Genomic DNA, 13042 nt, shown 5'->3' with positions numbered 1-13042 from the left:
AGCTTTGCGCAGATGCTGTATAATCTCGCGCACTTGAGTATAACAAATATATCGCATCGCGAGAGCTTTCATATATAGCAAAGCAAAGCATGCGTAAGCTGAGGACTTGTCGTGCCTCTGCTGATAAGAAATCATCTGTTTGAATAGCAAATAATTATGATGTTATGTATGAACGCACACACAAACACATCCCCACACATTTACGCGCATCTGTTTAACAGTACGTAAGGCTATATGTGTATGTGAGTGTAAAAATTCCTCGCAAACTTGACACAACGTGCCGAGTTAATTAGGTAAACAAAACACATACATAAATATTGGCACATTTACTAAAATTGAAAACACAGCATAAATATAGAGCTTCACTGACTTCGACAGCCTATAGCAACAATAATTGGCAGGATCGGTTTATTGTTTATACTGTGTGCAGAGATTAACTTCTAAATAATAAATTTTAGATCACTACATTTATTTAAAGGCAACTAATTAAGTACAGAATTATCACTTCCTCGCTTATACCCCAAAATTATGCATAACTTTAAGAAACTCTAAAAGTATGTATTAGAAAAATATTCTTATTTTTGTTCATTTTATTACATAGTTTACAGCAGATTTTCGTTTCTTGAATTGTAAATATATTAAAATTGCTAAATACATTTTTTATTTAAAACTTCTTATTTTAACTTGTATTATTAATTATTAAAAATATAATTGTCCGATGAACAAGTTTGTTCGGTGACTTATAGAAATTTCACCCTATAGAAAGTGACACATTAATTTGACTACATACCAGATGAAATATCACTTATTTCTTCATTTCTCACTCTTAGTATCAATTAAGATTGGAACAAAATGTTTTAATAAAAAAACGTTTATTGCGCGTAGTGAAAAAGTTGTACACTAGATATAACATTGATAAACTTGAGCTTGCAATTCGCAAAAGTTAACAGATATTTCTTAAGTTGCGCCAGCGTAGATGAGATAACTGTAACACAAAATCATTAGAAATGAATTAATATAATAATTAAATAGAACATTGATTACTCACTTGTTCGCTGCTCAAAACTAGACAAATGGATTGTTGTCATTAGGTAACTTTGTTCGCTTACTATTTACATTCGACTTCATGTTGTCTGATAATCTCTTTCTGCTATCACTGAAATTAGGTATCAGAATTTACATTATTACAATGAAATTATAACAAATGAGTATCCTAAAATTTTACGTACCTTTGGTAATTCACATCCTTTATTGCTTTATTAGCACTATTCTTGCTGGCTTCATTGGCCAATGGTTGTTGTCGAAACTGTTGAGTCGCATTTGTTGTCGGACTGCTGCTTAACAACTGATTAGTTGCGACGGGTCGAATAATGTTTGGCGAATTCGGAGTTGTGGTTTTTTGAGTAACACTCGATACGGGTTTAACGCTGCTTACGGAAACCTTGCCCAAATCGCCACTCATCAAATTGTAATTGTCTGGTGCTTTTTTGGTTGGCATGAAGTTCGCTGGCAAATTTTTATCCCGTACAGTTTTTGATAGCGAAAATACATTCGGGTTTGGTGCCTTTTTCGATTTGAGAATATTGGGCGCTGTGATATTTGGAGATTTTTGCACATCTTGCGGGCGAGATTTGGCAATTTCGGTGGGTGGATTGACCGCAGTTAGCGAAATGCTTGGCGAAATTTCATTGAGTTGCTTGGTAATACTGCTGGTGCCTGGCGGACTCGTGGTGGGAATTATCTGCATGGCAGCGTTGTTTTTTAAGAAATCCTTGGGCAATGCCGATGCTGCATCACTGGGAAATCCCAAAGGGAAATTTACATTTGTTGGCTTTGTGGGTTTCACGCTTTTGTCGATGTCACTTTGTTGGGTGGCTTTCTTAGCCAGCGTGTCAGCAAACGTTGTCGTTGTGGTGAGATCAACCGATGTTGTCGGAGGTCCTGGATGCTTCTTCATTGGCACGGGATTCTTTGCAGGCACATTAACTGGCGTCGTTGTCGTCAGATCCACTGAGCTTACGATGGGCGCAATTGTTGCTCTAATATCAGGCGCAGTTAACGTCTTGTTCTGATCCACAGACGTTCGTGATTTTGTTGCCTTATCCCTTTTATTCAGACTGTCTACAGCTTCAAGTATTTCATTGGGATTGGGATGCAATCCTCCACCTTGAGCTAAAGCCGAATAAGACGTTGAATAGTTTAACAAACTTGACAGCGGATTGTCCAGGAACTGTTTGTATTGTCCCAAAGTGGAGAGCATATTATTTGCACTGGCATTGGCCGATAAGCTGGCAAGAGATGGCGACTCTGTGGTCAATGGATGATGCATCGTTGGATGTGCTAAAGGTTGGCCAGCGCGGGGCAAACCCAAATCTCTTGAATGTGGTTTGGAGGCATTGGCAAGATTCTGCATTGTGGACATCAGCTGAGCACTCGGCTGCATGCGATTCGCATTTGGCAAAACTCCGAAAGGTGACGCAAAACTGCTCAGATCGGTATTCATGTCATTGAATCGCAGTGCCGAATACTTTTGGTACATCGATAATGTATCCAAATAGTTTTGATTCAAGTTGTAGCCATATTGTGGTATCAACGAGGCTGATTGGAGACTGTAGTTCAAAAGCGTTTGCATCTGCACAAAGATTTTCGAACATTTTGAGTAAAATATTTTCAATTATATTAATTAGAAACTCACATCAAGTCCCGGATATGGATTTAGCTTTGACGCTGGCATAGCATTGGGCATTCTGAAATAAAGAAATTTATTAAATCTGTATTATAGTTATAGTAACTTAATGCAACTTACTTGTCCGCAGTTAATCCCTCTTGTTGAGCTAATTGAGCAAAGTATCACATTAATTGTCAGTTGTTTATCTTGGAATGCTTCAATTAGTTACCCAAATTCATTTGTAATTCCCGCTCGTAAGTATGCCATGCATCGGCTTTCTCCTGCTCGCTCAGCTCCTGTTCCACCTTGTTCTCCAATAAACTGTCATGTTCATGATACTTGTAGACCAGCTCCGACTGACGCAACAGATGAGCCAATATCGTATCTTTTGGCAGCACAGGCATCGTTCTTTCACTCTGCACTGGTTTTGTTAAACTGCCGAGTATTATAAATGGTTAATAACATCATTTTCAATTCAAAATAATTGTATTGTTTACGTATAAAGTTCGGCGAGTTCTGCCATATTATAATGTCTATCGATTTGCTGCTCATCCACAACGCGAAAGCTCATCGCTTGCTTCGTCACGGACCTCGTGTACACCTTCTCCTCCATTGTGCCCTGCATTACACAACATTTTTTGATTAGTTTGTTATAATAAATTCATATTAAGAAGTCGCTTTACCATTGCAATCAAGCGATAAATGTAGCAATTCTTTTTCTGGCCCAAGCGGAAGATGCGAAAGATGTTTTGTTGATCGTTCGAGGGATTCCATGAAGTGTCCAATATGATGACTCGATTGGCGCCAATTAAATTGATGCCCTGACCGCCAGCCTTAGCCGAGATCAAGAAGACGCGAGCTCTTCGATTGGCTTCGCTGTTGAATCGTTTGATCATCTCATGCCTAATGTTCTTGGGCGTCTTCCCATCCAGCCTGTAATAATCCTGTCCATTTATCCACGAATTGCTAGACTTAAATGTCGTGGGTATATCTGCAAAATAAGTCGAGTATTATTGTCAATGAAGAGCTTTCATTTGTGGTTAAACTTACGCGTGTGTTGTAAGATCTCCGGATCGGATTCGGTTATTTTTTTAAAGAAATACTCAACGACATTCAAGACGGCAACAAATGCCGAAAAGATTAAGCTGCATAATATCAATTTATATATTACAATAGTACCTCAACTCAGAGAATTTATTGACTCACCATTTTTCGCCCTTCTCCTCGCACATTCGCAATATCGTGAACATTGTACGCAGTTTGTTGCTGGGCATTATAGTCTCCAAATCCTTCTTGGAAAGATCTTTTCGCCACCAATCATTAGTTACCGATATAGTACCAGTTTGGCTGTCATAGATATCATCTGGTTGATCATCATCTGAGTGCGGCACTCCCGCCCTTTTCGTTTCTTTTTTGTTCTTTTGCTGTTTTAAAAGGAATTTTAAGAGTTGTTGATGGGATAATAATAATAGCGTTCATTGAACTCACCATATTCGCATTTTTCCAAGCATCTTCTAATACTTTGGGATGTGTCCAAATCTGAAAATAAAACATACGTTTAATATTGTAATAACTATTCTGCTTAAGCTTAAATTACCTTTCGCAACACGGTGTAATCAGTAATAAGACTTTTGCCTCGACTGTCGCCGCGACTTGCAATTGCTTCCAGAATATATTCATAGAGGGTGTTCTTAAAAGAAAATCAAGTCAAGAATTAACACAAATATTTGTAGATTTCATGTCAATAAACTAACCTGAACTGCAGTCATTGGAATAAACAAAACATATTCAAACTTTTGTGGCAAAAAAGTCTTTAGCAATTCGGCTTCTTTGCGCTGCAAAATAAATATAACATTTAAAAATTAATGGTGCTGAACTAACCAATTTGTCATTAGGTTAAAATACCTGCACAAAATTCGAGAGCTTCTTATGTAGCACAAAGGAACGTTGTTTCATCACAGTAATATCCTTTTTGCTAGAGTCCTTGTGCTGACCATTCTTGATGGGATTCGCATATAAATTGGCAAATTCCTTCTCAGTGCCAAGATACAGAGGCTTTATAAAGTTGACCATGCTATAATCTGTAAACAATTTGAATCGATAAATAAATATAATAGTAAATACTCCAAATCTGAAACATTAACTCACATTCTTTTAAATTGTTTTGAATTGGAGTGCCAGTGAGCATAATGCGCTTAGGTGTAATAATTTTGGACACCGCCAAACTTATAGCCGACTTGCTGTTCTTAATGATGTGACCCTCATCGCATACCACAAGATCCGCACCTAAAATAAGTTATTTACATTGTGACTGCCTCTATATATGTGTCAAATATTTAGTACCCGGTTCAAGTAGATATTTATTGACTTTATCCCGTATACTCTCCAACTTGGAAGTACTCAAGTTACCGCGATTCTTGTAAAACACTAGAGTTCGAAAAGCCTCATAGCCAACCAACAAACAACCTGCTTTGCTGGCCGATGACAAAGACCATTCCTCCAAGACTCTTAGTTTATCGGAAATGTCACTAAAGATAAGAAAAATATGTAATCACCTAATAACAGTAATTGGTAGTATTGCTTACGATAGATCGGGAAAGACGAAGACTTTGTATTTGGTTTTGCTTTTAAGTGGTCCCAGCCATCGTTGAAGTTCATCAGCCCAATTCATAACCGTACTTTTCGGACAGAGCACTAGCACCTTGGATGTATTCAGTTCCTTGTAGGAAATTACTGTGTGCAACAGTGCGATTAACTGCAAGAAGACCCATAAAGTTAATATAAGAAAATTAGGTTCTACTAATCATTTTGATTACCTGCAAAGTCTTGCCCAGTCCCATGCAATGGGCCAAAATGCAACCAGATCCGGTATTTTTTTTGCTATGATCAATGCCGCCATAGCATGAATCATACATAAACTTAATACCATCAATTTGATGTGGCTTCAATAGCTTGACAAGATCCTCATCGACTTGTACAAAAGTCTTTGTTTTTTCCAGATAATCGAGTATGAACGCATTTGCTTGAGTGTTCTTGTTATTTTTTAGTGCTTTGGTGAGTGTTTTCTGCTTCTGCTCCAATCGACGTACTCGCTCGGTTTCCGTCTCCTGTGCGGCTCGCGTCTCTTTCGCCAGCTGATCCATGCGCAGCATTGGTTTTATCACACGTGTGTTCACCTCCACGGGTTCGGGCTCCGCTTCGGAATATTCACTTTCGGAACTCACAACGATTTCCTCATTTTGATTGCGTTTTTCCGCCTCGGCCAGACGTTTCTCCAGCGACTTTTTCGATCTCTTAGGCTTCACAATATTGTCATGCCATGATTGTTCGTCATGACTATCTGATTCCTTTAAAATGCCATCCAAATCGGGCTTACCTTCAATGTCTTCAGTATTGCCACCATCATCGTCGCATTTGAAGACTTGCAGAAACTTGTCGACTACCTCCGATTTGGATTCATTCTCTGACGATGATGAATCCTTTAATTGATTGTAATCGCTTTCATCCGACAGTCCAGAATCGCTATTGGAGTCATCCAGTAATTCTTTTTTGATCTGCTCATTGAATCGCGACAAATATTGATTCTCTGTGATGGCTTCGTCGTCGGTCTATAAAATATATAAATCAAGATTAGGGTGCCGTTCAATACTAAATGTCCGCCCACCTGTTCTTCGATGATCGTCACAATTTTGCCTAGTGAAAATTGAAAACTCTACATACATACTCACTTCTTTGCAACTACGATCACTGTCAAGAGCTTCCATATCATCTTCAGACTCGTCCAGCGCTTCAATACCCTTAACACTCAATGGTTTTGTCTTCGGTTTGTCCTTCAGTTTCACCTGTCGCTGCTGCACGTGACGTTTCTTTAAGCCACTCAAGTTGGTCAGCCTTATGAATTGAGAAATTTATTAGTTTCGTTTAAATATGCTTTTATTTAACACAAACCTTTCAATTTCCTTGTCTGTGTCGTCAGCAGATGAACATGTAGCTTCCCCCTTCGCCTTTCATGTCACAAGACGCTTGGCGGAATTTCTTATTGGTTATATCCAACTTAATATACTTGGAGAGATCAATGCCATCGTTGTACTCGAGATTCCGACATCGTACGCTCTCTTTATCCGCCTGTTTCGTTGAAGTTTCCACAGAACACGATCTAAAAGCTTCATTAGAACTACTCGCATTATCCGAATCGTAGCGTGAAGAGTCTGAATCAGAATTCAAAAGATTCCTTTTGGCATTGCGATTGATGCGATGCCGCTTTTTGAAGAAGCTTTTTTGTGTTGGTTTGCGTTGCTTCTGTCGATGTTGTTTGTTTAATATTCGCTATATTTTGCAATTCCTTTATTTTACTCGAAATAAACACTTTCAACTCATCTTCAGTTTGCACTGTTTCCGCATTGCAGTGATTCAGTATGTCTTTGGCACAGCTCAGTGTGTCCGCCAGTCGTTTGCTCAACCCTGTTGTATTCTCACTAAAATTCTTGTAAAGACTTTCAAAGTATTCATCGCCGGGCTCCACTTCCAAAGGTTCAGAGCAATTGAAGTCCAACACTGATTCATCAGACTCCCTTTTGCTATTCTCCAGGCGTAGTATCTTGATCTTGTTGATGGTGTTGTCAACAAAATTAGAGACATTCGTTGGCACCGTGTCGCTGGACGAAACAATTTGACTCAAGAGCAAATCTTTAACACTACCCAGTCTAGGTTGACTCAGCACAAGCTCCTGTGACGTGTAGTTGTGGTCATTTAATGCATCCGAAAGTTGTGTTCCACTGTGCTCATCATTATCATCCTCCTCCTCCCTCAACTCACACATTTCGCCAATTGCGTCCTCGATGCATCCCACTGTGGTCACAACTTCCTCTTCATAGCCTTGCCCCTCAAAATATGTGGTCTCTGTGACCTCCTCAGGCTCAAATTTGATTTCACTTATGAGCTGTTGTTCCATTAGATCGTCATTCGGCGTATTTTTCACATACGGCATTTCTGCATCTGATAATGAAGTGCGCCATTCACAACTCATGCTCATTGTTTGCTGCAAACGAAATCAGCAAAGATTTTAATTAATGAATACTGACGCACACACATGTCCGCTTGTACATACGTGTATCCGGTTATTTAAATGTACTCAAATGCATCACTAAATATGGGGATTCACTCATTTAATCTTGGATGCAAAAGTAAATGCACTTGCTGCTAAAACAAATTTCGAGATATTGTTGATAATAGGGATGGGCGATAATTGTACAGCGATAGCTTGACATATAGCAATACCGATTAATCTAGTATTTAAATATCATGTAATAAATAAATAATAACAAAAAAAAAATTTTCTTAACAACATCATGGAGTATCATTATTATTTTCACCATATGTCAAAACATCGCTTCACATTTTAATGAAATATACATACGATGCGTTTAAGCGCAAAACATGACATAGTTTGAGATGACACATTTAACTGCAGTAGTCGATAAAACAATGCGACCGTTTGCTGCTCTTATCGATAATGTAATGCTCATATAGCGCATCTCTAAATTGTACCAAGCAAAGTAAAACAAGTAAAAGTAAATAAATAACCATGAACACACGAAGTAGAAAAGCAAATCAAGAAAAAGTGCAGCGAAAACCCAATCTAGCGAAGTTTAAGGCACCGGCTATTAAAAAAGCTAAAAAACGAAGAGAACACAGAGCGAAGGTTTAATGTTACTAAATTTCCACCGTTCGGTATCCCCAAACATGCTTTGACACGAACTCTGGAGATTGTTAACGATCCTAATGATGAGTTTTGGCTAAATAAAAACTCATCGTGTGCGCCGCCAATTAATGATATTGTTTATGGCGGTGGTGTCCAGCGATCGGAAACATATATTAAGTTGAATTTGGCACGTAAATGTTTGTTGACGCGTGATTTTCATAACTTGGCTAAATTGTTGACATCGAACATCATCGGCGACACTGTGATGCAGAAGTCCTCGTTTCCCATTTTTACAGATGTAAGTTCCGTTTTCATGCTCCCGTATGTCACTTATTCTATAATCTACTTTCAGTATGCATCAATCCTACTCACACTAAAGGATCCCGAACTTTTGCAGAAACTTAAAGCGACGATATCGAACTCTACTCAAAGTGCCAATAAATCTTTGCAATTGAATTCTACGTCTACAGAAAAAGATAATACAAAAACATAATACTTTAAGACATTTCCTTTGACGAAAGCCAGTCTTTATTAAAATTTCGACTATCCCATATAGAATTAATGCATTAAGATCTAAGAAACTACAAATATAGACACTGCTTTACTATTTAAGAAAATATAAGTACAAATAAACAGCAGACCCACGATCCTCGTCGCAATTTGTAATTTCTCTACCATATGAGGTTTTGGCTACTTTTACTATTCTTCAAAGCCCTATTTCGCGAACGGCTTCCAATTTTAATCGCCTCGACATTTAACTTGATTTAAAAATAATGCGCAAACATAAATATATAATTTTTCAAGTCCACGGAACTTGTTGCCTATTTTCTTTGTGTACTTTTGGCCATTTACTTTGCTTTTTAAAAGTCTAGCCACATAATCTAGCTATCCATAAAAAAAAATATGCAACTTGGTTCGTGCGCTGTGGGAATAACCGCATTAGCGTAGTTCGCTAAAATAAATTCCATGTTATAAAAAAATAACTTAATTCATTTCTCTTTTGTTTAAATCAGGAAGGATTAAACACAATTTAAAAAATACAAATCTCGCTTCTATTAGCATTTTGTAAAACGTTTTGAAACGTATAACTTTTGATGATAAAAATACACATTGTTATTGGTATCACACATTTTTATTTATTTTCTTTTGAATTCAACTTGGATCTAAAGTCCTTCTGACAGTCATTCCAATATCCAATTTTATTGCAGCCAATCGGACGTCTTCTTCAATGTTTTCGATTCATGGTCAAATCGACGGTGCCTTCGTAATGTTCAAGATATAGATGCGTATTTTTAAATACTAAACAGTTCAAGGTGACACAATTCATGATCATCAACAACACAAATCTTGTGAGAAACACAACGAAGAATAAATAACAACAAAACACTTTTATACAAACTTATTTTTTATTTGCTTTTAACGATTTTTTCATTAATATTTGTTTGTTGAATAAAATACTTGATTAAATGTTTAGATATATCTGCATGTTTACTTTTCAAAAAAATCAGAAACTTTGAAAATCATGCCAGTGATGCAATTGGAGAATAGTTATACATTTTGTTCTGAATTCTTCACTATATAGTGCGTTTAGTGTGTACTGAAGCCTACCTTTATTCTTTGCCCACTAATTGGTAAGATTACAAAAAAAAATTAAGAGCATAATGAAATATGAATACGAAAGAGACTACAATCAATCATATATTTAGTATAAGTCTTCTTCCATTGAAAAGTCTGATGTTTCACCAGCATAAAGAGAGCTGAAAACAGGAAAAATAATAAACTTGTTAATATAATGCAATTGTAAAATGTGGAGTTCTGAACGTACTTTACGGCTCGGCTGGTGAAAAAAACGATGCGTTTTAGCTTCTTATTGTAAAAGAAATAGTTAAAGGACCAGAGGCAACCAGGTTCGCCAAATGGATCCGAGCTAAGATCCGGATTATAGCTATATATGTCGCACTCCGATAAGTTAACCTCATCGTCGACAGCAGACCATAATGGCTGGCGCAAAACCTGATATTGATCGCCAGCCAAGGCAGACAGGTTCGAGTGAACCGAATTCATAACCCAAGGCAAGGAAGGTTCCTTGCTAAACTCATGCGACTGCAATATGAAAGAAAATTCAAATAGTAAGTTTTGAAGAATCAAAGAGATAGCACTTTTAAACTCACCTTTGCATCTGAGAAATCATAGTCAGGCTCGAAAGACGCATTCAGCGTGGCAATCAAGTAAAAAAGAGTTTTGCGTGAGATCGTGTCACACAGAATGACGCCTTCATCACCAGACTGGCTGTTGTTGCGATGAAAGTTGGGCGAAATGTCCGATAGTGTTTGAGGCGGCGATAACGCCTGCAGATCATGGCCATGGGTCTCGGCCGTGAATCGCTTGTACAACACCTTCTCGGCAGCTACCATTTTGCTAAAATTGTTGAAATAGAAAAAAAAAAATTATATAAATTGTATTTACGTAGAACAATCTAATCAATCATAATAGGTTGTATGTAACGAAGTGTGTTCAGGACCAAGCCCCACTGAATCGGATGAAGGCCGATTTCTGCTTAAATGGAAATTCCTTATTATACAAAGAAAAAAACTTAAGAAAACACTATAAGATTGAGAGTAAAAGAATATACAGCACAAATAAGAAATAAAATAATGCGAAAGTTAATCAATCTTTACTTCAGAATTGATTCGAGCTTTTAATAAGCTTTTTAAAATGCAGTGAATACATGAATAATTTACATAAATAACAAGTTGGATAGCTAAATTATTATAAACACAATTAATCTACAACATTTTCATTCAAGTCACAAAAAGTTTAGGAATCTGATAAAAATGTATGATTATATAATTAAGTTTTGGCACAACCAAATTAAAATGTTATTAAATATTGTGATCAGTTTGGAATTGATCTTTTAACAAGCTTTTTAAAATACAAAGAACCCAAATCTACTCTTAATATACTATATGTTATTGTTTCCGTATAATTATAATCAGATCATCTAATTCAAAATTCACTAGTCTGATAAGAAATTGTGATTATATAAGTGAGGTTTGTATATTTTGCTTACCATGAGTAGCTTTCGATGCGTCCGAAAATTGTGACGCCACCAGTTTGAATAGAAATCGCATTGTTGATGGCCTCGAAGCGCGAGCTCTCGAGTAACTTCATCTTGTAATTCCACTTGTTCTCTGCTTCCGGGATTCAGGATCTCACTTATGGGCAATATATATGTATATGCTTTTCGCGATGAGATATTGTGAATTGCAGGCGAACGTTTGAGAACACGACGTCGTTTTCGTTATATGTATTATAAACGATCGAGTAAATTTTCTATATGCGTATGCTTCACAAAGACTTAAGCAAATTTGATCGACAAAAACGAACAATAGCGAAATAAAAGGCAGCAGCTTAAGCGCAACAACAGCTGTTTATCAATATTTGCGGCGTCGCTAAAATGTTTCTCGTTTGGACAGCTCTTGCTCCATATATGGCCCAGAAAGGAATAGTGTGGACGACTTTGAAATTTCTAAACATGGTACTCGGATGAACAGCGATTCTCTTCTTGACAGCGACTCTCTTCTCGATGATGTTGTAAATATGCTGGAGTCTGCACTGTTTTACTAACATTACACTTTAACACAATTGCTGGCACAATTTAAATTGATCTCTTGGGTTCTTTTGCTTTTTTGAGTGTTTGAACTGCAACAACGAGCACTGGCTGCAGAATTCTTTGTTTTCACAAATATATATTTTTGTTGTATAACTTTGTATCTGGATTACTTATACGCACCCACACACTTAAATGATGCGTTTGGATGTAGTTGTTTTTTTTAGCCTTGTGTGTGTGTATACACACGAATAAACGGTTGAATGGGTGTGCGTTTGTGTATAGATGTGTGAAGTGTGACCTTCGTATTAAGGAATATACGCAGAAATATAAAATGGCGTCAAATATTCTGCGTATAGCGCGTCGGTTTTGTTTTTCTTTCGTTTTCGATGTTCTGCTCCACTCCACTAATCTTTTTGTATCGTTGTATATCCGGAAATAACAACAATGCAACACTTAGTAATCAAATAAATGTTCAGAATCCATTGAACGAGACATATTTATATATTAGATAATTTTGCTTTTGTACGTTTTGTAGTTTCACTTATGTATTGATTATTTGATTGCTTCTTGATTAATTATTATCGCCAATTGGTTTTCACACAACGCGCTTTCTCTTTGGGCTGATTAAGTGATAAGTAAATAAAATATGAATCACTTTTTATATTGGTTAAAAAAGATTTTCTGTACGGAAAAACACACTTGCACACTTTACTCAATTTTTTTACTAGTGATGCACCAAGGCTCTAAGCATCGATAAATTGATTTTCAATGAGTGATGGTATAGGACTTGAATGCGATATTTTTGCTTACGATGGTTTATTCGATAGATAAAATGCAATATTACACATTAACAAAATATGTTATTTAAATATAAAAGAATATAATATTATTGTTTTTATTAAATATAAAAACTTTTTATTTATTTTGGTGCAAATTTTAATGTTATCGCACAAATTTGCATCTATGCCAAACTATCGTTTATTGCTTATACACCTAGCCAATACTCGCATATCGATATTAGGCCAAAAAGCAACAATGCTGCGCTAAACCATCTATTGTG

The 13042-nt window shown here is 36.8% G+C and overlaps 3 protein-coding genes across 3 annotated transcripts; 1 reads left to right on the top strand and 2 right to left on the bottom strand.

The window, feature by feature from the left end:
* Nucleotides 1-693: 693 nt before the first annotated feature.
* LOC133850197 (transcriptional regulator ATRX homolog) lies at nt 694-7928 on the bottom strand. The gene is made up of 21 exons (XM_062286232.1): nt 7776-7928; nt 6617-7706; nt 6397-6559; nt 5485-6276; nt 5254-5423; nt 5012-5196; nt 4817-4954; nt 4574-4749; nt 4423-4503; nt 4266-4358; nt 4157-4207; nt 3875-4092; nt 3719-3813; nt 3352-3659; nt 3166-3287; nt 2898-3103; nt 2807-2834; nt 2696-2747; nt 1230-2632; nt 1049-1156; nt 694-985 (listed from the first exon to the last, which is right to left on the bottom strand). The coding sequence occupies exons 3-20, from the start codon at nt 6430-6432 to the stop codon at nt 1066-1068; spliced, it is 4245 nt and encodes a 1414-aa protein (XP_062142216.1). The 5' UTR covers nt 6433-6559; nt 6617-7706; nt 7776-7928; the 3' UTR covers nt 694-985; nt 1049-1065.
* A 224-nt stretch (nt 7929-8152) lies between these two features.
* Nucleotides 8153-10367, top strand: LOC133848207 (uncharacterized). Its single transcript, XM_062283690.1, has 3 exons — nt 8153-8182; nt 8311-8667; nt 8722-10367. Exons 1-3 carry the CDS (start codon nt 8153-8155, stop codon nt 8860-8862), a joined length of 528 nt encoding a protein of 175 aa, XP_062139674.1. The 3' UTR covers nt 8863-10367.
* Nucleotides 9757-12718, bottom strand: LOC133841946 (repressor of RNA polymerase III transcription MAF1 homolog). The gene is made up of 4 exons (XM_062274807.1): nt 11440-12718; nt 10541-10787; nt 10195-10472; nt 9757-10126 (listed from the first exon to the last, which is right to left on the bottom strand). Exons 1-4 carry the CDS (start codon nt 11538-11540, stop codon nt 10072-10074), a joined length of 681 nt encoding a protein of 226 aa, XP_062130791.1. The 5' UTR covers nt 11541-12718; the 3' UTR covers nt 9757-10071.
* Nucleotides 12719-13042: the final 324 nt, after the last annotated feature.

This window comes from Drosophila sulfurigaster, chromosome 2L, assembly GCF_023558435.1.
Source record: "Drosophila sulfurigaster albostrigata strain 15112-1811.04 chromosome 2L, ASM2355843v2, whole genome shotgun sequence".
Lineage (NCBI taxonomy): Eukaryota > Metazoa > Arthropoda > Insecta > Diptera > Drosophilidae > Drosophila > Drosophila sulfurigaster.
The sequence above is the reverse complement of the archived record's forward strand: the minus strand, read 5'-3'. Positions and strand labels throughout refer to the sequence as shown.